At 32.6% G+C, this 26628-nt stretch overlaps 3 protein-coding genes across 3 annotated transcripts; 1 reads left to right on the forward strand and 2 right to left on the reverse strand.

Annotated features, from left to right (window-relative positions):
* Positions 1–5710: 5710 nt before the first annotated feature.
* LOC107912721 (asparagine--tRNA ligase) lies at positions 5711–6876 on the reverse strand. The gene is made up of 4 exons (XM_016841029.2): positions 6697–6876; positions 6457–6586; positions 6314–6372; positions 5711–6018 (listed from the first exon to the last, which is right to left on the reverse strand). The coding sequence occupies exons 2-4, from the start codon at positions 6469–6471 to the stop codon at positions 5835–5837; spliced, it is 258 nt and encodes an 85-aa protein (XP_016696518.1). The 5' UTR covers positions 6472–6586; positions 6697–6876; the 3' UTR covers positions 5711–5834.
* Positions 6877–12895: 6019 nt separating this feature from the next.
* On the forward strand, positions 12896–13592 carry LOC107945051 (uncharacterized). The gene has a single exon (XM_016878879.2). It carries the CDS (start codon positions 13022–13024, stop codon positions 13406–13408), a length of 387 nt encoding a protein of 128 aa, XP_016734368.1. The 5' UTR covers positions 12896–13021; the 3' UTR covers positions 13409–13592.
* A 1176-nt stretch (positions 13593–14768) lies between these two features.
* Positions 14769–15472, reverse strand: LOC107945050 (uncharacterized). Its single transcript, XM_016878878.2, has one exon. The coding sequence runs from the start codon at positions 15405–15407 to the stop codon at positions 14769–14771; it is 639 nt and encodes a 212-aa protein (XP_016734367.1). The 5' UTR covers positions 15408–15472.
* Positions 15473–26628: the final 11156 nt, after the last annotated feature.

The following is a 26628-nucleotide window of genomic DNA, read 5'->3' on the forward strand; positions in this document are numbered from 1 at the left end:
CCAGAGTGCCTATGGATGTGTAAAAAATTGAAGATTTTTTTGTTTTTGTTTTCTGGATTTTGCTACATCTCAATTATTGTCCAGTTCTTAAAGTTTGGATGTGTTGATCATGTAGTTGTAAAGGTAAAAGTCAGAGGGAGGGCAGGTTGTTTAGTTTTAGAGGTAATATTTGCAGAATGCCCAGAAGAGGAGGCGAACGCATCTCAAACCAAACCTTTATGACTGAAATCATCATTTTAAATTACTTGAAGAATATACTATTCCAACTCATTTTCGATTCCTTCAAAACAAATTCAACAAAGCCGGAAATGGGACAGATCAGATAAGCGTGTTGAATCTATAATGGAAAAGGATGAATGTCAGAGGCCGAAAGGGCCTCAGCTTTCCTATCATGTAAATTGTCCCATTCATGACCCCCCCAATTTAACTTAAGCTCACATTCTGCTATCACTCCTTATTCTTAGCGAAAGTTGTTTTTAATTTAGTCATTTTTATTCTTTATACTTTTTAAGCTTTAAACTTTCAATCCTCACCAAACAAGTGTTAATTCGTTAGCTTATGCTATGCGAAGTCAACTTGTTATTCCTCATGCTACTCCCTAAATATCCAATTAATGGATTAACGATCATCATTTACATCATATTGAAATTTCAATGTTCAAAAAGTATAGAGACTTAGAATGAACCCATTGAAGAATATGGACGAACTCTATAATTGTACGTATAGTGCAAGACTAATAATTGAGTTTAACTAAATAATTTTAATTACTACTGTTTGAGTTGGGATTAATATTTTAAATTGAAAAATACAAAAACTAAAATTAATTAAATTAAAGTATATGAATCCTTATTCTCGACTTTCATCACCATTCTAGTAAATCTATGTTTTTGTTTTGCCAACCATTGGAAATTTCGAAATCTCTTTCATAAATGTTTTTTAAAATTAAATTTTCATTTAAACAAAAAATATCTCTTATATAATATTATTTTGGACAATTTTTATATAGAATTTTTTTGAATTTTTTATTATACGTAAAATAATTAAAATTAATTATACATTAAATAAAAATAAAGTCTATTTAAATCGAATATTACGATTTTTTACTTATATTTCAAAATCAGTTCAAACAATTTAATTTAGATCTGATTGGTTTTAAGTTTTTTTTTTCAACACTACAATAACTGATATTCAATTTGACATGTATATGTCACGAGCCGCAATTCGAAGCCAGTGACCAAAGCACAAATAGCGTCCCATGTAGATCTACTTATTAAATGAGACTCATTTGATCCACTTAAACTGACCCAATTCAGAGAATAAGTGACGAAGCTCATTTGCTTGAAGCCTAGGTGGCCCATTGAGACAATTATGGGAAATTAGGGCTACCTTGGTAAATAGGGAAAGTAATCTTAGTAAATATTTAATCTGATAAGATTTGATTTTGTAATCTAGGAGATTTTATAAATCCCTTAATTGTAGATATGTTTCGATCTCGTCCATTAATGTAACTCAATCTATATTGTTAATTTTGGGAGAGTTCAACTATAAATAGAGAGCATCCCCATTAGTTGTAATAATCTTTTTTTTTGAATTCTTTCAATGAAAGAATATATTAAGAGCATTTACTCAAACACCTTGTGGCTATTTTACTCTTTCGAGCTTCTTTTGTCTTTGAGATTGCTTCCGCTATAATTTGGTGCCTTAGAGGAATTCTGTAAGAATCCTTACTTTACGAGAGTTAGGCTGACTTAGGCACATTTGAAGCGAATGAATCACCTAAGGTCGCATGAATTGCAAGACGAAAGTTCTATCCCCGTGACAGTTGATATCAAAGTTAAGGTTTCAAAGGCATCATGAAAGATGTTGAAAGAAATTGTCGATCAAGTTGAGCCAATAGAGACCTGTGTGAGGGCCAGGAAAGTAAGTCGTTCGAGAGACATGTTGTCAACTTTGGAAAATCAAGTGGTTAATCTCGAGGAGTCCATAAGGGACATAAGGGAGACACTCGAGGAGGTTGAGGGACGCATCGATGAGTTGGACTCGATAAAGGAGCAGCTCAAGGATTTTATGTTTGAGTCTCTCGATTCTAATGTGGAAAAGATGCAAGGGGTGCTCAATTCCACTATGGGTAAGCTGACGGAGAGGGACAATACTTTCGAGGCCATTGTGATGGCCTTGAAGGAGGAAACAATGGCCATGACGAGGGTAGAAGAGTGTTGGGGGTAAATACTCAATTGTGAGATAGATGTCCCAAAGCTGAAAGAGTTCGCAAGGACAAGGTCCTCAAGTGATGCGGACAACTTCTTGTAGAGAATAGAGTAATATTTTCGTAGCAAAGGCATAATGGACGATACTACTGAGGTAAACACTATTGCTATGTATATCACTTATGTTGTTTTGTTATGGTGGCGTCATAAGTTCACAAATGTGAGACATGATGGATCTGTAATTGGGACTTAGGAGAGTTTCAAAAGAAATTCAAGACACAGTTTTACCCGGAGTATGCCGAGGATGAGGCTCGAGCAAAGTTACAATGGCTTACGCAACGTGGCACAATTAAGGAGTATGTGCGGGATTTCAGTGAACTTAAGTTCCAAATTTTTTATTTAAGCGAGAAAGAGTCATTTTTCTCTTTTATGGATAGGTTGAACCCATGGAAAAAATAAGAGTTACAATGCCAAGGAGTCTAGGAATTTACAAAAACCATGATAGCAGAGTCCTTAATTGAATTGTTCCGAGGAAGAACAGATTCGAGTCTTTCAGGCCCAATGGGAAGGGCAATGGTGAGGGAGGTCATGAGGAAGATGAAGAGGGAGATAGTGACGATGGAAACGGTAATAGTGGCAATGGTGGCAATAAAAAACCACAAAATGATAAATGGAAATCCAAAGACAACTCGAAGGAGAAGGGGAGCAAGATAAAATGCTTCCTTTGTGACTGTCTTCATATGATAAGGAACTGTCTGAATAAATCCGTATTTTCTATCATCAGAGAGGATGATAACCCAAAAAAGCGCTTAAGAGGATTAGTTCGATCGTGCATGGTGTCAAAGCCAAGAAAGGCAAAGAGAGCAAGAAAAAGCTAGTGAAGTGCTTCTTTTGTAGTGGTCCCCATAGGTTGTGGGACTGTCCATAGCGATCTAAGCTAGCCGCAATTACTGGAAAAGATGAAGCGGAGCCTAAGGTGGATAGGTTATCAAAGTTTGGATCAATGATACTCATTCTTACAAAAAAAGATTACGAATATGTAGGGTTGATGTTTATGGACATCAACATCGCAGGCCAGAGAAATAGTGCTATTGTTGACACGGGAGCATCTATTTGTTCATATCGGAGAAAGTCGTGGGTAAACTTTGTCTTTCGGTTAGCAAATCGACCAAGACAATCAAGATGGTGAATTCCAAAAAGGTTCCAACTATGGGAGTAGCACAAGGAGATGAGCTACAAATCGGTTAGGGGAAAGGCATCGAAGATTTCAAGGTAATTCATTTAGATGATTATGATTTCGTGCTTGGCTTAAACTTCCTTAATCAGATTAATATTGGTTTGGCTCCTTATGTCGATTGCATGCATATCTTGGATCCTTAACAACCATGATGCAGTATATCGGTTAGTCGAGACATAAAGGTTGGGACCAATGTGTTGTCGAAAATCCAGCTAGCCAAAAATGTTTTGTATGAGAAGAATATTGGCTCGGTAGATCGAACAGTTAAGGAAGCCCTTTTGGAAATGCTAGTGGGGCATGAAACCAATATGAAACATGTTGAGCTATCAGTGGAGCTACCACCTATGAGAGAGGTGAGTTGTGCATCAAACTTTGGAGGTAAAGTGATGATGCAAACTAGGCAGTTAAGACGAGTAAATATTGCGAGTGAGTTACATCTCAAACACTTTGGTAGTGTTTTACATTTTAACTTACCTTTGGCTTGACAAAGGCACAGTGGACCTTTAAAAGTTCTGAAGCAGGTGGGCCAATGGGCTTACAAGCCAAAATTAGTAGTGAGGCTCAAGGTAAACCTAGTGTTCAATGTAGGCATGCCGAAGTTAATGTATACAAATCAAGGGGATCTCAATCGAGGCAAGTCACTATGTGGGCGAGTAAGAGCGGCGAGCTCTTATAAACGAGATGTACCAACGAGCGGCATGGTTCGAGTTAGGTGACAACAAAAGTTGAAGCAAATGTTCTAAGGGGCGAAACTATCCAATAATGAGATTAGTCGGGAAAGAGCCAAGATGTCGAGAAAGTTTCGAGACGAATCAAACCAGTGTCATTGCGATGACGCAACGAGGGCATTACTATAATGCGTGGGGGAGAATGTCTTGGGCCACAATTCGAAGCATGTGACCAAAGCACAAATAGTGTCCCATGAAGCCTATCATTTGACTTACTTGAATTGGCCCGATTTAAAGAAAAAGTGATGAAGTCCATCTACTTGAAGCCTTGGTGGCCTAGTGAGGCAATTATGAGAAATTGGGGCTACCTTGGTAAACAGGGAAAGTAATCTTAGTAGATATTTAATCTGATAAGATTTGATTTTGTAATCTAAGAGATCATGTAAATCCCTTAATTGTAGATATGCTTCGATCTCGTCTGTTAATGTAACTCGATCTATTTCGTCGATTTTGGGGGAGCTCAACTATAAATAGAGAGCCTCCCCTCGGTTGTAATCATATATTGTTTTTGTATTATTTGAGTGAAAGAATATATTGAGAACATTTACTCAAACACCTTGTATACATTATTTTTTTGTGACTATTCTACTCCTTCGAGCTTTTTTTGTCTTTGAGATTGTTTCTGCTATATTTTGGTGCCTTAAAAGAATTTTGTGAGAATTATCTTTTACGAAAGTTAGGCTGACTTAGACGAATTTGAAAAAAAAAATCACCACGGGAATTGTGAAACAAAAAGTCTAGCCATGTGACATATATAGCTTGTTAAGGTATAGACATTGTACGCGTCATTGTATACTTTAGCTTATGCATTGTACAAGGGGGCTTTGGCTATATATTTACACCTTGTTTGGTTCGCCGTAATACCCAATCCATTACGCCCCGATTACGTGCGTATTACATTACGCCCCTATTCCGGCGTTTGGTTCGCTGTAATAGGTATTACGCGCGTAATCGGTTACGCCCCTAATCCCCAAATTCTCGTGTTTTCCAATCCTTTCCCTTTTCGGTGTATTAGCTATTACTTCCGGCCTCCCTCCCCATCTCCCTGTTTTACCCTCCCTCCCTACCCGACCCTCTCCCTAATCATTTTCGCCGTCCTTTCTCTTCATCTGGATTGAATTACATCGAAGGATCTACCACTAATTTCCCTTCTTTGATCCTCTCAATCAAGGTATTCTCCCGTTTCATTCAGTCCTTTGGCTTTTTTTTTTCCTCCGTTTTTTCTTTCTTCTCTGTTTCATTGTTTTTTTTGTTAATTTTGCTTATGTGATTATGAACACAGTGAATTTAGTGTTGGGATAGCTTTGATGTTACTGGGTTTTATTTTTATTTTTATCTATGTGTATTTATCTGAACTTCTTGCTTGTTTTTCGGGTTCAGCTGGTAGTCCACAATAGAGAAGGCATTTGTGATATTGAGCAGGTGAAAATGATTTTTTGAACTCCATTTATCTTTCCATTTGATTTAATGGCACTTCATTTTGCACAACAATGGTGAATTGGTGATAGTTCATCCATAGCCAGTTTGTTTAAAGCATCTTTAGCTATAAGATTAAGATGTATTGCATTTAGAATATCTTTTTACACGAGTTTCTCTGTATCTGAAACACAACCAAGTTGAAACTATGATCTCTCTATTTTTATGAACTTTATAGACAGTTTCTTAGTTGTTGGCTTTGCCATGAGTTCGGGGAAAAGGAACTACATCTCTGACATCAGTGAGGCCAGTCATAAGAAGAACCATAAGATCGAACCCTAGTCTAAACCCAGAGTGCTTGACTGTTCCATGCTTGCGAAGATCTTGGTACCATTCGTACTGATCTCTTGACAAGTCAAATTCCTTCATTCTGAAATCAGAAAACCATAGCAAACAAGGAAAATAGGCTTTGGTATCAATAAGGATAGTATTGAGAATAGTTCAGTCCTCAAGAATAGACCCAAATTAAGATGGCTTTAAAGTGATCATTAGAAGAATTGAGATAAACCTAGAGTTTAGATCAGGTTGTTTTGGGTTCAAGTAGTTTTAGGTCGGTTCATTCACATTTGAGATTTGGATTTTTCAGATCGGATCGTTATGGGTTTGAATCATTTCAGACCATTTCTGGTACAAGTCATTTTGAGTTCGAGTTGTTTTGACATTACCTTGCACTTAGCATGTCAAGCCGCTCTTCACTTTGGCTACCCGTAATCACTGTTCCCATCTGCATTACCATTTATCCATCTTTCATAACCAACTCAAAACCACCCACTGTTTCAATATATTTGTTTCAAGTTTTAGGCTTTACCTTGGGTACAACCATATCAAAAGCGGCCACTGTTTTTCCATCATCATTCAAGCGTACATAAAATGGCTTAACTGCTTTTGGATAATCATAAATAATCACAGGTCTCTTATAGTGATCATCAGCCAAGTAGCTGCCATTGAGTAAATGGAAAATAATAAGAACATTTTGTAGGAAAAGTCTCGTATTGTTTTAGGATATTTGCATGTGATAGTTCTTTGTTAGTAGCCAGATTATATGTACCTTAGATGTTCAGCTGTTAAAGGGACTCCCCATCGAAGTTTTGTTTCGAAAGTCTTATCTGTCACCTGGTGTTGAAGAATGAAACACTTTGATCAGACATAAGTTGCTAAACATATGGCAGTCATGTTGGCCGGCTTAATGTGGGTTAATTGCACCAAACGTTCTTAAATGATTACTTATATTATAAGTTGGTTCTTATTGTTGAAAATGTTCTAATTGAGTTTTTAAACTATCAATATTGTATCAATCATATCTTTCTATCAATCTAGCAGTCAATTTAGGCATTAAAGGCCAATTTGGATCTAATATGGAGCATATTTAGAATATGTGGATTAAATTATAAGTTCATGTACTTATTACATGAATGGATTTTATGTGTTAATAAAGAAGATAGTGCCAAGAGGTTTATTTATTAGTTGATTATGTAGTAGTTACACAAATTTTTTCAATTTGATTCACGTGTTTTAAATATGCCAATATGCTTCATGTTAGATTTGAGTTGAGCTGATATTTAACATTCACGCTAATGGTTCGACTGATGAAAGGGCCTAAATTATAGATACTAACCATGGCAGATCTTGGGATTAAATTTTGGGGCTTAGGAGTTTAATGAGAAAATTTTAAAAACTCTCATTAATCTAAAAGAGTTTAATTAAATTTTTTTAAAAATTTCAATAGAAAAAATATTTTTCCAAAATTTTGGGGGGCCAAGGCCCCCTGCCACCATTTAGCTCCACCTCTTTCTTGTTCCTTATTGCTTTGATTTGGTCGAAATATCCCTTTTCTTTTATGTGTTGGAATTGGTTGATCTACTTTGGAGATATCATGTCATTATGGTAGAAAGAATTGTCTATAAAAATTATATATTGTTTTGTTTATGGTAATAAAAATCAATTTTTCATTCCTTGCTCCAATTCGAACAACTTTTCAGCAACTTTAGCTCCAATATCCAGTGCATTAAAAGTTTTACAGGAACTGAGTAATGAACTCCAGATTCCAGCATCTGGTTCATCAGGCATTTCATTTACATGTCGACCTCACCCTATGTTTATGCATTTTTATTTGTTTTAGGGTAGCATAGATAGTCAATCTTGGTTTCAGTTGAATATTTTAACTTCAAAAAACAGATTTAATGTTGGAATTATTAAATGATTAAATTCAACAAACAAGTATCCTCTTTATTGATTTTTGCTGTCTCTCAACACTTAATCGATTTCCCTTTTATCATTACAGGTTCTTTCTTCCAACACTTCTTCATCGCAGTCGTCCCCGATTTGCTCATTACAGGTTAGTTTTCCATTGGTATTTATGGTTTTGTTTGTATGTTTGTATTGCTCATTACAGCCTTTGTATTGCTCATTACTTGTTTCTCGATGGCACAGTATTTGATATTTAGCTTTGTAAACTTGTAGTCATTAAGGAGGAGTAAAATAACATTTGAATGTTCATTGTCACGTGAAAATTCATTTCTTATGTATTTATATGTACTGTTTCTGTTTGAAGCTTTCCCTGCACCGGGTAGATAAATGAGTCACTTTTAAATGCTTTATGCTATTGTTCATGATTTCTATGCTATGCTATACAACTAAATGATGTTTATTTTTACTGATATTCTTTACTGTGTAAATTTTGAATATATTAATTGAGCCCATATACTAATCTTCTTATTAGTATTTATTTTCATGCATACTTTGATGTTTGTTAACTTGGTCGCAGTAGTCTCTGTGTTATTTTAGAGAAATTACATTTTAAGTTGATCTTTTATCAGCAGAAAAGTTTCCCCTGCTTCTATTTTAAAATTATAATTGTGAAAGTGTAAGGAAGTTTTTAAAATTAACGTATATATATTATGATAAATAAAATTATACAAATTTTACTTAAAAAGTCAAATTTGGCTGTTAAATTAATAAATTCTATAGAATTCTGAAATTTTAATAATAATAATTTTTTGATGAAAAAATGCTAAACATGTATTTTAAACTTGATACTAGACAGCTAAGTAACAATTCTTGTAAAAAATAAGTCCTCTTCAAAGTTAATTATATTTTTACAAAATGAAATTACCATTTAAAATGTTATAAAAGTTATAAAACCTTAATTAAACTAATCATCAGTAATTAAATATACTCTTTCATTATTATTTGGGTGATTGATAAAGAAATGAAATTAAAGTTGCAACGATATCATTTAGTCGTCTAATTTTTTGCTTCGTGTGTTCTAAATTTGTGCTGTTTATTTTTATTCGATAATGTGTAATTGCAACTTCAATTCTTTGATAGTGTGTTCTAATTTTAAAATGTTGCAGTAATGGCTCGTCTGCCTTTAATTGCACAAAGTGTGAGGCGTAAAAGAATTAGTATTGCTGTGACAATATGGTTGGAAATCTGTAGAATCGCGGTTTGGTTCTTATTTAGAATGGGTGCCAGCCTTAGCCTACATAGACCAAGGATTAGGTCCTATACCGTAGATTTTTATGCAAAACGGGATTATGTGAATAGGCTTGTATATGCTAGTGACGAGACCTGTATTGAACAAGTTAGGATGAATAGAGCTGCCTTTTTTAAATTATGTGAGATGTTAGAATCGATAGGGGGATTGAAGTCGACAAGGTTCATGCTTGTTGACGAGCAAGTAGCAATGTTTTTACATATCATCTCCCATCACCTGAAAAATCGAGTTATCAAGCATCACTTTAGAAGGTCCGGGGAAACTGTTAGCAGAGCATTTCATAGTGTTTTAAATGCTGTCATACGCTTGCAAGATGTGTTATTTAAAAACCCGGAGCCAATTACAGCCGATTCTTCTGACACAAGGTGGAAATGGTTTAAGGTATAGGACTAAGTTTTATATATAGCTTCAACAACATTTACTTGATTTAGATTTAAATTAGTATTCTAACTCAAGGTTTTATATCATGTGATATAGAATTGCTTAGGTGCTCTTGATGGAACCCACATCAAGATTAGGGTTCCAACAGTTGATAAACCTAGATATCGGACGCGAAAAGGTGACATAGCAACAAATATGCTAGGTGTTTGTACACCTGAGATGCAATTTGTTTATGTTCTTCCTGGTTGGGAAGGTTCAGTTGCTGATGGACGAGTTCTTCGAGATGCCATTAGTAGAAGACATGGATTAAAAGTTCCTCATGGTAAAGTGTATAGTTATAGGACTTTGATTTATTCATTAAGATCACACTTTGTGTGCTGAATTAATCATTTTTTAATATGAAACTTATCCTATAGGTTGTTATTATCTAGTTGATGCTGGATACACAAATTGTGAGGGATTTCTTGCACCATTTAGAGGACAACGATATCATTTGAACGAGTGGCGTCAGGGTTATCAGCCAAGTTCTCCGCAAGAGTTTTTTAATATGAAACATGCCTCAGCACGTAATGTCATTGAAAGATGCTTTGGCTTATTAAAACTTAGATGGGGAATACTTAGGAGTCCATCGTTCTATCCTGTAAGGGTGCACAATAGAATTATTATTGCATGTTGTTTGCTCCATAATTTTATTCGAACCCATATGAGTAGTGATCCCATTGAAGCGGAGGTGGGAGAAGGATTACCTACAATTAATGTGGTGGATGACGATGAACCGAATATCACAAATATTCATCCATCGGATGCTTGGGCTACTTGGAGGATGGAACTAGCCAACCAAATGTTCGATGAATGGCAAGCATCTAGAAATTAGTTTGTGAAACTTTTGTGAAACTTTTGTATTTATTTTTGTATTGTACTAAAATACAGAAATTATAATATAATTTCTTCTAATTCAGCTTGTGTTATAATTTTAAATTTTTTGTGCTATGGAACTTTTGATACTTGCAAATATTCAACTTAATTACTAGATTTTATAAAGTGTTGACCTTTTGAATCATGATATTAAAATAGTAATTAATATAATTTATTTTTTTTTATTCTTAAGATCATTATGTCAGGTGTTCCAGAATCAAATGCTCAAGCTTCTCGAGGAAGCAAAAGAAAATGGGTTCCCGAGGAAGATGCAGCATTAGTTTCCAGCATGGTGGACCTGCACAATGTTGGAACATTTAATGCTGATACCGGGTTCAAAGCCGGTTATTTGAACGAGTTGGAAAGAAAGCTACAAACGGTTTTACCAAATGCAATGTTGAAGGCGAAACCTAATATTGAATCAAGGATTAGGTTACTTAAAAGGGAGTGGTCAATCGTCTACGACATGCTTAATGGCCAAAACAATAGCGGTTTTGGTTGGGACGAGCATAGGCAGCTCGTTGTTGCTGAAGATGCGGTTTGGGAGTCCTATTTAAAGGTAAGATTATTTCAAGTCTTTATTATATTATTTTTACCAAACTTACGACTAATATGATTTCCTCATTTTTTTTAGAGTCACAAAGAAGCCGCCCAATTCAGATTTCGTACTTTCCCTTACTATGACCAGCTTACTACCATATACGCAAGAGATCGAGCAACTGGGAGAGATGCTCAAACAGCTGCTGATGTTCTTGAAGAAATACACGCTGATGATGAACGTACTACAGATCTGAATGAAGAGAGAAACACATTCTATGACTGCGAAGCTGACGTCTCTTTAGATGACATGGATGTTTCTGGTACGGATCCACGAGGAGATCGAGACCAAGGGGGTTCCTCATCTTCAAACAAGAGAAAGAAGAAATCTGATGCTCGTGATAATATGTTTTCTTCATTTAATGAGGCTGCCACTTTGTTCGGGGAGAAAATCCAGGCCGTTGGCGATCAAATCAGTAGGAGTTTTGCCTCCGAGGTGGTAGTTCAGCAGAAGTCAGAACAACATATGGAAGAGAGAGCTTCAAATTTATATTCAGCCTTATGGTCAATTGAAGGTTTAACCGACGATCAACGATATGATGCATTGAGTAAAATTCCCGACCATCCAACTCAAATGATCGTTTTCTTTAGTTTACCTTCAGTTGCCCGATTGGAATGGGTTAGGAGATTTCTTTCTTACCATTAAATATCAATGTTCAAACTTTTTGATGTTGTAAAACTATATAACATATGGATTTTAATGTACAATTTCATTTTCATCTAACCTTTTCTTAATATAAGTTAATTATGTTTATGCATAATATAATTCTCAAGTTATATATTGATTTTAGTAAATTCATATAAGAACATTTTATTATTAAGAATTTTATGAAATTATATATCACTATATAATTATATTAATATTAATTATTTTAAATTGTATAAATTCATATAAGAAAATTTTTATTATCAAGAATTTTATGAAATTATATATTATTATTAAATTATATGTAATAATTATTATTTTAAATTATACAAATTCATAAACTATAATCATATTAGTTATAATAATTTTAAATTTTATTAAATCATATATTTAATTAAATCATATTAGTTATAATCATATATTATGATTTGAGTAAATTCATATAAGAATATTAATTATTAAGAATTTTATTAAATAATATATTTTAATTATATTATATTTAATAATAATTATGTTATTTTATATTTTACAGTATCATATTTAATAATATGGTTTGAGTAAATTCATATAAGAATATTAATTATTAAGAATTTTATTAAATTATATATTTTAATTAAAATATATTTATAATAATTATATTTAAATATGATTAAATTATTTATTATTGATATTAATCTTATTAAAATTTAAATAAAATAATTTACCAAAACAAATTTCTGCTAATTATTAAGAATTTTATTAAATTATATATTTTAATTAAAATATATTAAATAATAATTATGTTTAAATATGATTAAATTATTTATTTTTGATAATAAATAATCTTATTAAAATTTAAATAACAATAACAATAATCATTTACCAAAACAAATTTATGCTAAGGGTATTCTGGTCATTTTACTTTTCTCCATTATGCTATTACACCTCTATTACATTCAACCAAACACAGTTTTACTATTACGCCTCTATTCCATTACATTCAACCAAACAGTTGATTTGCTATTACACCTCTATTCCATTACACCTCTAATCCAACCCAATACACCGCTAATCCAATACAGCGAACCAAACGTGGTAAGAGGAAGAGTGATACTGATAGTTACCTACCCTGTAATATTTTGAAGAAAATTTGAACAATTTAAATTTGATTTCACCGGTAGGTCCCACACTTGCCAAGTTCAAACCTGAATCCAAGAAATTCAAATTAAAAACAAATAGAGCCCTGCGTTCAGAAATACCCTGTGACAACTTAGTTAAAGCTGTGAACCAAACAAATTCAGGCACCCACTTTTGCTATAAACTTTAAATCTCGCACCAGAGAGGACACAGATTTATTCAATGGCCTATTATAGAAGAGGGGACTCCATCCTTGATTCATTCTCTTTAAGCCCTTTGCCTTATCCTGTTCTGTTAATCCTAGCAGTGACATCAATATTTCTTGGGATGTCATGGTATGTGAACTATGAATCAGTTCTGGAAACCGCTGAAGAGCAACTGAGTTGGGTGCTTTTCGCCACACCAGTTGTGTTGATACTCTTGGCTCGTTGGGTGTCATCAATGGATACTTCCGATATGTTATTTGGTTCATCGCCATGGGAACGTCGCCGCCAGACTCACCATCGTCCTTCCGAGGGTAGCTCACCTTGGATTGTGGCTGCTTTCATTGTGCTGCTGCTGATTTTGGTACAGTATCAGTCAGTTTTTCGCGAGAGCTGGCTGGTATGATACTGTATATATGTTTAGATACATGGAAAAAACTAGTTGTGTATTTCTTATTTTGGTTGGTTTTTAGGTGTTTCATATGTGATAGATTGAACTGGGTTTGGCTTTATTAGATCAAGTATAAGCATGTATGATAGTTTTCTATTGTAAATAACATTGCAAAACACAAAAGAAGTTGCTTGTTTAACACAGAGTATCTGATGCTTTTAATGTTTTGGTCATAAAAATATTTGCTTGCATAGACATAATTTCTACCAGAAAAAATCAGACCCAACTTTGGATTCTTCGAAAATTGAATGATATAATTTCAGTTGAAGACAAGAATTTTTTTGCCTGAATAAAACTCTATTTAATCAGCAGAGACTAGAAGTTAAGTTTCGTGAATTGTCTGAAATGATTTATTAAAGTCCAAGATTCCAAGTTCTTTTTCTTTCTTGTCCTGCTTCAAGCAAAACCTGATACTAAGTTTGAAAGGAACGCTCAAGCAACAAGGAACCTTCTTTTACTAATAAAGTGGTTGCTTGTTCTTACAAGTTATCTGTAATTTATGTCTGTTTTTATTGAGATTATATATTATATGTTGCTAGAATTAAGGGATTGATTGACATGTGTTGCCATAATCCCATATACATCCTTCCTACTGCTTGTTGTTTTCATTAGTTAAATAATAAGAAAGAGAAAAACAACAGCGGGACGAGACTAAAGCATTCCATTGTTAGCTATTTCTTTCGTCAAAGCTCAAGGAAAAGGGGAACATATGAAATACTTTAGTATATAAAAATAGCACTATAGTTTTGCTGAAGACTGATCTATCTTCTTAGTTTTGTTTTTTCCAGAGATCTATTTTAATATTTATGATTATAAAGAGATATAATTTTGTGCTTGCTGATAAAACCATCATTATTGTTACAAAAAATCATCACCTTCAAAATAAGCAGGTGGGACCATGACCCCTGAATAAAGTGGCACCGTCCCTAATGGCCAACATACACGTTTCTTTGGCAACTTTATGATTATATGGTGCTGTTATTTCGCCATTTGTCTACCAAAATGAAGGGTCGTTTTCACACTTGATTTCTAGCCTATGTCTAGTCATGCCACTACCATCTGTTTCTATTTTGAAACCTTGATGGTGGCAACAATTAATCAATCATTCCAACCTATTTTTAAGAAACAAGACCCTCAAGTTTAATGATGGGTGGCACTGTGTTCACGGTTCAAACGTATATGTTTATTTTGGTACTAAAATAAATAAGCCCTGAGAAAATTCAGAACCAAAACTCATCATAAATAAATATTATGAACTTGCTGCTGCTTTTTTTTTTTTAATATTGAAATAAGGGGGGAAAAGCTAGTATTTGAGTTACAGAGGTCCAAACCATTTGGACTGAAACGAAGACTGATAAAAAAGCAACACAAAAAGAAGACCAACCAAGATAGCGATGCCCCAAGGTGAACCCCTGGATGGGTGAACAGTGTGACGTTCAAGACGATGCTGCCAAAACGCAAACCTTCCACTAGACGAAAATGAGACCATGAAGAAGACTAACAGAACCGGCAAAAGAATAAGGAATAGCTGGAAGTTTATTGCGGAGCTATGTAAGTGGGCCTTGTAATCAGCATACTGAGAGAACCAAAGCAAGACAAGGACGATCCCAAAAATGGTGAGCAATGGGAGAGGCGGTGCAGACATGGAGGGTAGTGTCTGGCCTGACCACCCTTGTTTCCACTGAGGACCCCTTCGCCTAGGATACAACCACTCCATTCCTCTGTGTTTTCTTAGTGCTAGGATTCCAACGCTTTCATATAGGTTATTATAAGCTTGCTTGCTGGCTTTCATAATTGATATATATATATAGTCCATAAGATATGGTTTTGGAATAAATTCTTTTGAGTGCAAACGCCCTTTGAACAACTTTGATTTTTCATTAGATTGAGGGGCACTCAAGTGTCTGGTATCAAGTTTTATTCTTGTTGTAAAGGAGCTGTCTGGAACTGTCATCTTTTTAGCTCATGCAGCTAAAGAGCACTGCCATGGAAAGCCAAAGGGAAATAACACCTAACTTTTTCAAAGCATTATGTTTTTATTGCAAACGAAGTTATTATTTCATAAACTGTTGGAGAATTTCTCTTATTTTGACCAAAAATTATTTTGTTTTTTCTTCTCCTAATTAAACTTTATTTTTAGTTTCTTATTTAAACTCTAATTAACCTAGAGTTGTTGTATTCATATATGCTACAAATTTGAGCTTATAAATAGACCTCAATTACTCTAGGTTTTACACAATAAAAATATTTAAATTAAGAGAATTTTGTTCTTTGTTCCGAAAGGTTTTCTTGTGGGGTTTCGGGTTTTTCTTTTAATTCTCTTCATCTTTTGTACTCTCCTTTATTATAGTGAAATCTCCTTTTGTCTGTGATTTTTTATCCTTTTTTGAGGAATTTTTCCACGTAAAATTTGCGTGTTCGATATTTTCGATTCTTATTTTCTTCACTTTGTTGATTGTTTAATCAGGTTTATCTCCTACAAATTTGTATCAGAACTATTTCAATTTTCGCAGTCAACTCATTCAAAGATGGCAGCGTCAAGGTTCAATATTGAGAAGTTCGACGGAATTGCAAACTTTAGTTTGTGGCAAGTTCGAATGACGGCAATATTGGCTCAGAACGATCTGAAAAATGTCGTTATAAGGAAGAAGCCCGTAGATATGGATTAGTTAGAATGGCAAGAGCTCGATGAAAAAGCTCTATCCACTATTCAATTATGCCTCACAAATAATGTGTTACAAGAGGTTCTGAAGGAGAAAATAGCGTTTATGTTATGGAAGAAACTGAAAGCCTTATATATGACGAAATCTTTAGCCAACAGGTTAGTATTAAAACAACGTCTCTATACGTTCAAAATGGTCGAATGTGAGTTCATTAGAACTCATATTAGTGAGTTTGTTACCCTTATTAATGACTTAAAGAATCTTGAAACAGAGATTAGTGACGAAGATCAAGCTATATTGTTGTTATGCTCTTTTGCCCTCTTCTTATAAAACTTTCAAGGAAACTCTAATTTATGGGGGTGATCATCTCTCATTCAAAGATGTGAAGGGGAATCTTCTGAGCAAGGATAAACTCCACAACGAGTTAGCCAAAACAAAAAAAAAATCAGACGGGCAAGCCTCAGTTTTAATTGCAAAAGGCAGACAACAAACAAGAAATGTAACACCCCTAACCCATATCCGTGGCCGAAATAGGGTTTCAGAGTATTACTGAAGTTTATCGATCAAACAGACATAAATTTCAAACATTTTGTATCATATAATATTCGGGTCAAAAATTAATTAAACTCATACATACTGTCTCTTATTTGAGCCCTCGAGGCCCAAAATACACGTTAGAAACAATCAGGACTAATTCGAAAACTCAAAGAATTTTTCGAAATACATTAAAAATTTTCAAAGTTACAGGGTTCACACGCCCATGTGTCTGGTCGTGTGAACTCAGAATGTACCTTAAACAATAAGTTTACCATTCCTTACAAGGTTGGATACTAAGCAATTCAAAAATCATTCGTTTAACCAGTTCAAAACACAATTTCAAAACACAATCAAACATATTCAAATCACGTCAAAACAATCATCCTAGGTGCCTAACCAATGTACCCTCATTGGTACCACAATTATATCATCAAATTATATTATCAAAATATCATTCAAATCCAAATTATAAACATACCTAATTTAATCCATTTTGCCTACTTTATGAACACATAAACATCAACTTAACATGTCATAATAAAGCTTCAAAAATAAACACATGTTTATATGTATATACCAAACCAATATTAAATTTATAACGTCATTTACATTTAATACACAAAATAACCATTATTTAAATACCCTAGGTACATGCCGACACAAAAGATAGACATCACCACATTTGAGTTCGGGATCATTGCTGGATGCTGAATCGGCTATCAAAAAGTTAAGTATCTAACCTACGCACGGAAAACAAAACCGTACGCTGAGTAAAACTCAGTGGTATTTCTATAATCTGAATATTTAAAGACATAATAATATAATATGCACATATTAATTATAAGCACAATTGAATATTTAAAACCACATTTATTCATACAATGGCATTAGCCATTTAATACTCAATTCATAAATACCATACTCAATTCTCATCACTTGCTATATAATAGCTTTTCACATTCTATTTTCAGTTCACTATATCACTTCTATTTCGCATATTATGCCATATCAATATCAATATTAATTATAGAATTTTATTATTTATTTACCCCTATTAACACAACTCGGACTCGGACGGATACATGGATCCAACCAAACACGTCAATTTGGCACCTAGTGCCTCATCGAATAATTCGAAGTAGTAAATTGACATCCAGTGTATCATCGGTTAAACTGAAGTAAATTGGCACCCAGTGCCTCATCGACTCGAATTCGAAGAAATCCCTAAACTCTTCCAATCCTATGGCATACCATCTATATCCAACTCAGTTCGATACAGTTAATAAAGTCCCAATTCACTTTTCAAATACAACAATTATCCAATATCATATTTGCACACACACACACACACACACACACACACACATATCAATTCAATCCAATTCAATCGACTTTAAATCAATTCAATAATCAAAATGCCATACCTTAACCACTTACCATATACATTAATTTAAAATACAAGAATTAACAACTAGGTTCGGATTATAGAAATACAAACCAGAAATTCTGAGTTATTCGATGTCGACTTTATCTTTCCCCTTTTTAGTCGAGGATTTCGGTACGACATTAGCTACAGAATTAAAAAAATTAAAATTCATCAATACAACACAATTCAATTTCATATTGAATATTTCAATTTTTACTCAATATTAGCCTAAATTTCAATTTAGTTCATAAACCGAGACTAATTTTTATTCTTCACAATTAATCTTATGTTTTCATACAAATTCCACTTTAAACTAAATTTAACTCTCTATTTTCACTTAAACCCATAAATTTTAATTTTTCATAATTTAGTCCTTATAATTCAAAATTTACAATTTATTCTACAATTTAATCATTTTTCATTTCTAGCTTAAAAATCTATCAATTTAATCCCTATTACTAAAATTATTCAACATTAACAACATTTAAAAACTCAATAAACTTGGAAACTTTGAAGCCCTAGAGCCCATCGTCTCATTCTTTCTCCTTTTCTTTCTTTTTCTTTCTGTTTCGTTTTGGTTTTCTATTTTTTTCTTTTATTTATTTGTTTTATTATAATATAATATATATACTTAATTATTAAGTATCATATTATAATATATATTTTAACTTTAATTTATTAATAATATATATAATAATTTTACACTTATGACGTCACTAAAGAACAATGACATAATTGCTTCTTTAGTCCCTTTACTTTTTCTTTAATCTATAATTTAACTTTCACTCTATATGCAATTTAGTCCTTATACCTAATTATTATTAATTCATGCAAATTCACTTAACCAAAACTAATTAACTACACAACTAGCTTTGTAAATATTTTTTAAAAATATTTACGAGTTCGATTTACAAGAACGAAGTCTCGAAAATACACTTTTCGACACCCGTGACTATCGAGTTGTTACAAGAAAGACAGATCAAAACTGGTCTAAAGCAAGGTCCAAATTTAAAAATCATGACAAATATTATGGTATTGTAAAAAGGTGGACTATGTTAAGGTAGAATGTTAGAAACTTCAAAATGAAATCAAAAGGGATGCCAAAAACGACAAGAAAGATAAACAGGAAGCCGAAGTTGTTGATGCTAGTGTAGCCGATGACAGAGGTGATGATTTATTATTGATGCCAACAAGCGAAAGCTCTCATCTTAATTTCGAATGAATTTTAGATTCAGGGTGCTCCTATCACATGTGTCCCAACAAGGACTGGTTCTCCACGTATAGTTTAGTTGAAGGTAGAGTTGTGTTGATAAGGAATAAATCTCCATGTAAAATATCTGGAATCGGAACAGTACAAATTAGGATACACGACGGAATTATTGGAAACTATCAGATGTCAGGTATGTTCCTAATTTAAAGAAAATCTTATCTCATTGGGAATTTTGGATTCTAACAATTGCACGATAGTCATTTAATCAAATGGCTTAAAAGTTTCTCGTGGGGCTCTTGCTATGATGAGAGGATAAAAAAGGATAGCTATATATTTTGCAAGGGTCAACGATTACTGGTAAGGTTGCGATTACCATATAAAAGCCGAAATCGTCGCGATGACAAAACGTGACTTTTTCTCCACTGATTTCGATTCAACCAAACTTTGGCACATTTGACTGGGTCATGTGAGTGAGAAATGTATGACAACCTTGTACAATAGATGTCTTTTCAAAGGCATTGGGGTTGGTAAGTTAGGTTTCAGCGAGCATTCTATTTTTAAAAAATAAACTCGAGTCAATTTTGATTTAGCAATTCACAGAACAAAAGGGACTCTAGATTATATTCATTCCGATTTATAGGGTCCTTATTATGACATCTCAAAAGGAGGTAATAAATACTTCCTAAATTTTATTAATAATTACTCTAGAAAAGTTTGAGTTTATTTCTTAAACAATTAAGCAAAGTTTTCGGAATCTTTAAATAGTGGAAGAAACTGTTAGAAAAACAAACCGAAAAATCCATAAAGCGATTGAGAACGGATAATGATCTTGAGTTTTGTTCATCAAAGTTTAATGATTTCTGCAAACGAGAAGGAATTAAAATAAATCAAATCGTTGTTGAAACTCTATAATAGAATGAAGTTACAGAAAGAATAAATAGAACATTGTTAGAAAAGGATCGATGCATGCTTTCTAATGCAAGCTTAAGGAAAGAATTTTGGGCTGAAACCGTAAACCTAGCAAGTTATTTGGTAAATCGATCTCCTCATCGAGCATTGAACGATAAAGCTCTAGAAGAGATATGGTTAGGTAATCCTCCCAATTATTATAATCTTAGGATTTTCGGTTGTCCTGCTTATGCCAAAGTTAGCTAGGGAAAGCTCGAACCAAGGGTCGTTAAATGCATCTTTCTAAGATACTCTATCGGTACAAAAAGTTTTAAGTTGTGGTATTCGAAATCCAACAAAATAATTGTTAGCAAAGATGTTACATTTAATGAATTTGTCATGTTTTGATTAGAAATGGGGAATTTTACTTTTAAAGACACAACAAATCAGAGTGTCTCGAGCAAGATGGAGTCAAAAGTCGAAATAGGGGGCGACGCCTCAACGAGTAAATGTCCAAGGATGCGATGAACAGAGGTCTCGTCCTGACGAAGAGTCACGCGACATCGCTACGACATGACAAAATTCTGGTCCTTGCAAGTTTGAAGTTGTTTTAGATCTGTTGGGGCTCCATCCGACCCGTAGGTACCTTGACCATCTCAGTTAACTAATTATAAGTTGGCTCGTGATAGGAAAAGACGAGAAATCCGACCACCATAGAAATGTTATGAAGGAAACCTAGTGGCTTATGCTCCAAGTGTTTCCGAAAGCATTGATTCAACCAATCCTTCATGTTATTATGAGGCAATTCAAGCCTCTGATTCTAGAAAATGGCTCGTTGCAATAGAAGAAGAGATGGAATCACTTCAAAAGAACGAGACTTGAAGGCTAGTTAAACCACCCATCGGTAAAAGAATCGTTGGTTGTAAATGAGTGTTTAAAAAGAATAAAGGTTCAGGTCCTAACGACACTAGGTACAAGGCATGATTGGTTGCAAAGGGCTACAGTCAAGTGGATGGAATTTAATTTCATGATGTTTTCTCTCCCATTGTGAAACATACGTCTATTCAGGCGCTCTTGGCCCTTATTGCATCAAATAAACTTGAGTTAGAGCAGTTAAATGTAAAGACTGACTTCCTTCATTGTGACCTTAAGGAGGACATCTACATGCAACAACCGAAAGGCTTCAAATTTGAAGGTAAAGAAGATTATGTTTGTCTCTTACAAAATTCTTTACACAGTTTGAAGTAGTCTCATCGACAATGGTATAAAAAGTTTGACTCATTCACATTGAGTATTGGTTTTTTCGAAGTAAGTATGACAGTTGTGTTTAACTACAATATCTTGATGATGGTTCTTTTATATATTTATTGTTTTATGTTGATGATATGTTAATTGCGGCTAAGAATCCATCTGAAATTGATAGTCTTAAAACCATGCTTAACTCTAAGCTCAAGATGAAGGATTTAGGTACTGCAAAGAAAATTTTGGGGATGGAAATTTTGAGAGATTGACATTCTGGGAAATTGTTTTTATTGCAACAAAGGTGCATCAAGAAAATCCTTGAGTGATTTGAGATGCAAGATGCAAAACCGGTAAGTAGTCCTTTAGCTGCACTTTAAACTCTCAATTTTAGATTCTCCATAGAATGAAGAAGATGAAAGGTATATGTCAAAAGTACCTTATTCAAGTACAATTGGAAGTTTGATGTATTCAATGGTATGCATTCGTCCTGATATTTCACATACTATTAGTGTTGTTGGTCGATACATTACCAGTCCTAGTAAGTTACACTGGCATGCAGTTAAGTGGATTTTTAAATACTTACAAGGTACTTCTAACATGTGCTTAGAGTTTGGAAGAACTCAAAAGAGTCTAGTCAGATATGTTGATTCTGATTATGCAGGAGACTTAGATCGAATAAGGTCTCTCACAAGTTACCTTTTTGCTTTTGGGAATTATGTCATTAGTTGGAAAGTGATACTTCAAGCTACATTGGCTTTGTTGACTACGGAAGCAAAATACATGACAATTACAGAAATAGTAAAAGAATCAATTTGGTTAAGGGGTCTGTTCAGTGAACTGATAAGTGAAAAAGGGGCAACTGTTGTATATTGTGATAGTCAAAGTGTCATACATCTCACCAAAGATCAAATACATCACGAGAAAATGAAGCATATAGACATTCGTTATCATTTTGTTCGAAAGGTGATCATTCAAGAGATATTTAGATTCTTAAAATTGGCACATAACACAATCCAACCGACATGTTGACAAAGAGCTTTCTAGTTTCAAAATTCGAGTATTGCTTGGACTTGGTAAGTATTCGATAAAGAATCAATTAAGGCCATAATAGGGTTTGGCAAGGGAGTTGGTGCAAATACAAGCCAAGGTAGTTGATTTGAGGGAGAATGCCTCTTATTTTGACCAAAATTTATTTTGGTTTTTCTTCTCCTAGTTAAACTTTATTTTTAGTTTCTCACTTAAACTCTAATTAATCTAGAGTTGTTGTAGTCATATGCTATGAATTTCAACCTATAAATAGGCCTTAATTACTCTAGGTTTTACACAACAAAAACATTTAGATTGAGAGAATTTTGTTCTTTGTTTCGAAGAGTTTTTCTTGTGGAGCTTCAGGTTTTTCTATTAATTCTCTCCATCTTTTGTACTCTTCCTTATTATAGTGAAATTTTCTTTTACCCGTGGTTTTTATCCTCTTTTAAGGAGTTTTTCCACATAAAATTTGCGTGTTCGATCTTTTTTATTCTTATTTTCTTCACTTTGTTGGTTGTTTAATCGGTTTTATCCCCTACATAAACTTCATAAGAAAAAAAAGCTTATTCCTTAGTATCTATTAGACATAAAATAAAAAATGATTAGTACAAATTTAAATTTGAAATTAGAAAGATGGTTAATAACTCTTATGAAAAAAATAAGATTTTTTTTCAAAATAAGCAAAAAAAAAACCCTCCTCTTTACTGAAAATAAGTCATGAAAATGGTTAAATATTACCAATTGAATTAATTTATTGCCAACCCATATACTAAAACATGTGTAAAAAATGATACTACTACCAAATTATGTAATACAATGATATTGTTTGAAAAAATAAATCTGGATTTCTTAAAATTATTTATTTATTAATTATCATATAAAAGAATGTACGGGAGCATATATGGAAATATTGAATTCTAGGTTAATTCTTTGAATTCCAAAATGTTTCCTTTTTAATTATATTAATTACTTCGATATTGCATTTAATTGTATTAAACGATTTTATTTATGTTTACATTTGAATTTATGGTAACTAATATTATGTTAATTATTGTTGTCTTTAAATTTTAAAATCAATATTGCATTAATTGTTGTTTATATTCACATTTGATTTCTAATATATATACTCATAATTCTTAATTATCGAAATTATAATTTTATTTACATTAATAATTGCACAAAATTCTATTCAATTCTTATACTACATTTACTTAATAAATAAAAAATTCCATTACCATATATATTACGAACTTTTTTTTTATTTCTCTTCTTACACAACATTTATAAGGAGTCACCATTACTATATTACAACTATTTTTCTTTAGGTAAATTATTAAAATAGTTACTTTTGTTTACCTCAAGTTACATTTTAATCACTTATGTATGAAATGTATGTTTTAGTCACTTACGTTAACGTGTTGTAACATTTTAGTCACTGAACCGTTAATTATTGTTAACGGTGGTGTAACTGTAAACTGACGTGGCATATTAAATCATCATTTAAAAAAATAGGTTAAATTATACAATTGCTCCACAAATTTTTTTCGTTTTGAGCAATTTAATTTTTTTCTTTTATGTTCTTTTAATTTTTCTTTTTTTTTCTTTCTTTTTTCATTCTCTTCTACTTCTTCCTATATTTTCCTCCCTTCTCCATCTCTTTTAATGTAGTTTTTGTTTTTATGTTTTGTATTTATTAAAACTAAAGGGGAAGAAATAAAAAGAAAAAATTAAATTGTTCAAAAAAATAAAAGTATTAAGGACTAATTTTAACAAATGAAAAACGTAGAAAAACTGCATTAAAAGATATGGATAATGGAGGAAAACAAAGAGTGAAGCATGAGAGAATGGAAAATAAAGAAAAAAAATATTAAAAGAACATAACAGAAAAAAAAATTTAAATTGCTCAAAACAAATAAAATATGGGGACCAATTGTATAATTTAACCTAAAATTTGTTTAAAATGATGATTTAACGTGCTATGTTAGCTTACCGTTACACCGTTAACGATAATTAACAACTCAGTGACTAAAATCTTACAACATGTTAACATAAGTGACTAAAACGTAGTATTTTAAATATAAGTGAATAAAATGTAATATGTGGTAAACAAAAGTGATTATTTTAACAGTTTACCCTTTTCTTTTTTATAGTAATCATCCGTATTACCACGTGTTTTACAACTATTTTAATATTGACAACTTTATATGACACACAATGTATAAAAGATTATTATTTTTTATACAAAAAAGTGTAATACCCAGAAATATTACACATTTTATCATACGATTATTGTTATGCTAATATTGCAATTAAAGATACTATGTCATTTTAATTAAAGTAAACACGTATTTTCAAGATATTTACGTATGTTAATTAATTATTAATTTTATTTTCTAAAATTAGACTAATAACAATATTTTGAAACAATTATTTAAGTAGATATTGAATATATGAAACAAAAACGTCATAAGTTGATTTTTTAAAATTCTAATTTTTTTATCATTTTAATGAATATCAATAATTAATTTGAGTTTATTTTAAACATTCAAAATTTATATTTATCATAATACAAATTATCTTAATTCTAAAAATTAAGTATTTTAAACATACAATTTTTTTAACTAATAAACACAAAATTTTAAAATTGAAACATACAACCTAATTTATGCATTGCACGAGATAGAAAACTGATATTATAATATAACAAGGTACATACATTAAATTTAGAAAATGTGACGCTCCCCTATTTTTTTTTAGTTTTTAATTATCCATTATTTTTGTAATAAAATCATGTTATAGATATATAATTAATATTTTAAATAAAAATCATTCAAAATAATTTATCCTTTAAAAAACTCTCTAAATTATGTTGACAATAAATATAATCTATTTCAATTAAGAAATAATTATATTCATAGATTATAATAGAAATCTAACAATTCATCGTGACCCCCAATTATTGGAAGAGTGTCAAAATATATTTTCAACAAAACCTTCAGTGTTCGGAATCTTTGTGTAATTTGATCCTTCCATCATATATCCCAATAAGCTTGAAGTCATGGTATGATGCCTACCATTTCTTATTCATGTTAGTCTTGCAAACTCCTTGTGTTAACCGAAATTAATTGTCTTGGCCAATGACTTATGGTTAATACGAGTTAATAGCATATAAGATATGTCCCCTCATATCACTTGGGGCAATGGGTCTTCTCTAGACCATTCCATCACCTTTGCATGTATAATGCCATACCCAAAACATCCTACCTTAAGCATTTGTCGATAGGGACCCATTTCGTGATGAATCAAAGTATAACACTCAACATTCAAAGTGAGCTAGTCTCAAAGTCTAAGGATTATTCACACTACCAACATATGAGAGTATTTCCATAGACACTTGAGTGAAATACCAAATAGAACTCTCATAGCATGTCATGTTCAATGCATTTGTTCTTATAACAAGCACATACATGTTTTTCTCAAGTATCATATACTTCAATTTACGAGATTAGTTACATGCATCCTATGCATGGAGGTTTAACATGTGCTGAACTTAAAGCATCATGATGCCGTATCTCAATAATATAATGATTGTGAAATTTTTATTGCATAGAAATCTCATAATTATAACTCTTTATAATTCCCTTGCATAGTCTAATGCGTTCCATGGGCATGGTTTTATCTACACAAGTGTTAATATCATATACTTTACTCATTTCAATTTATCATTACACAACTATAATAATATCAATACAATTAAATATTGTTTAGTGATTAAACTAACACATAATAAGCCAAAAACAAAGTTCCACTCTGAAGCATTAGAAGGGAAACTGCAACTTCTACTCGAAGTTAGGACAAAATAACATTCAAACCTTTAAAGTTATGAGCATAAACAACCAACCAAATGCATAGAAGCCAAAAACCAAATAGCCTTTATGGCCTCATTTATACACAACCAAGACATATGGCGTAAATGGTTCAAAATATAAATACTACCAAACATGCCACTACTGTGATCTAAAGTTAAAATATACACATAAAAAAACAAGGGCTCTTTGAGTACTGCTGCACCTTCACGAACTGCTCTTCTGTGTCACCTATCCACGGAAAACAAGTTACCTCAGACAATTGAGTAAAAATCTATATAATCTTTCAAATACTCAAGTGTTATGTTTTATCA

The sequence above is a fragment of the Gossypium hirsutum genome, chromosome D12 (genome assembly GCF_007990345.1).
Source record: "Gossypium hirsutum isolate 1008001.06 chromosome D12, Gossypium_hirsutum_v2.1, whole genome shotgun sequence".
NCBI classification, from domain to species: domain Eukaryota; kingdom Viridiplantae; phylum Streptophyta; class Magnoliopsida; order Malvales; family Malvaceae; genus Gossypium; species Gossypium hirsutum.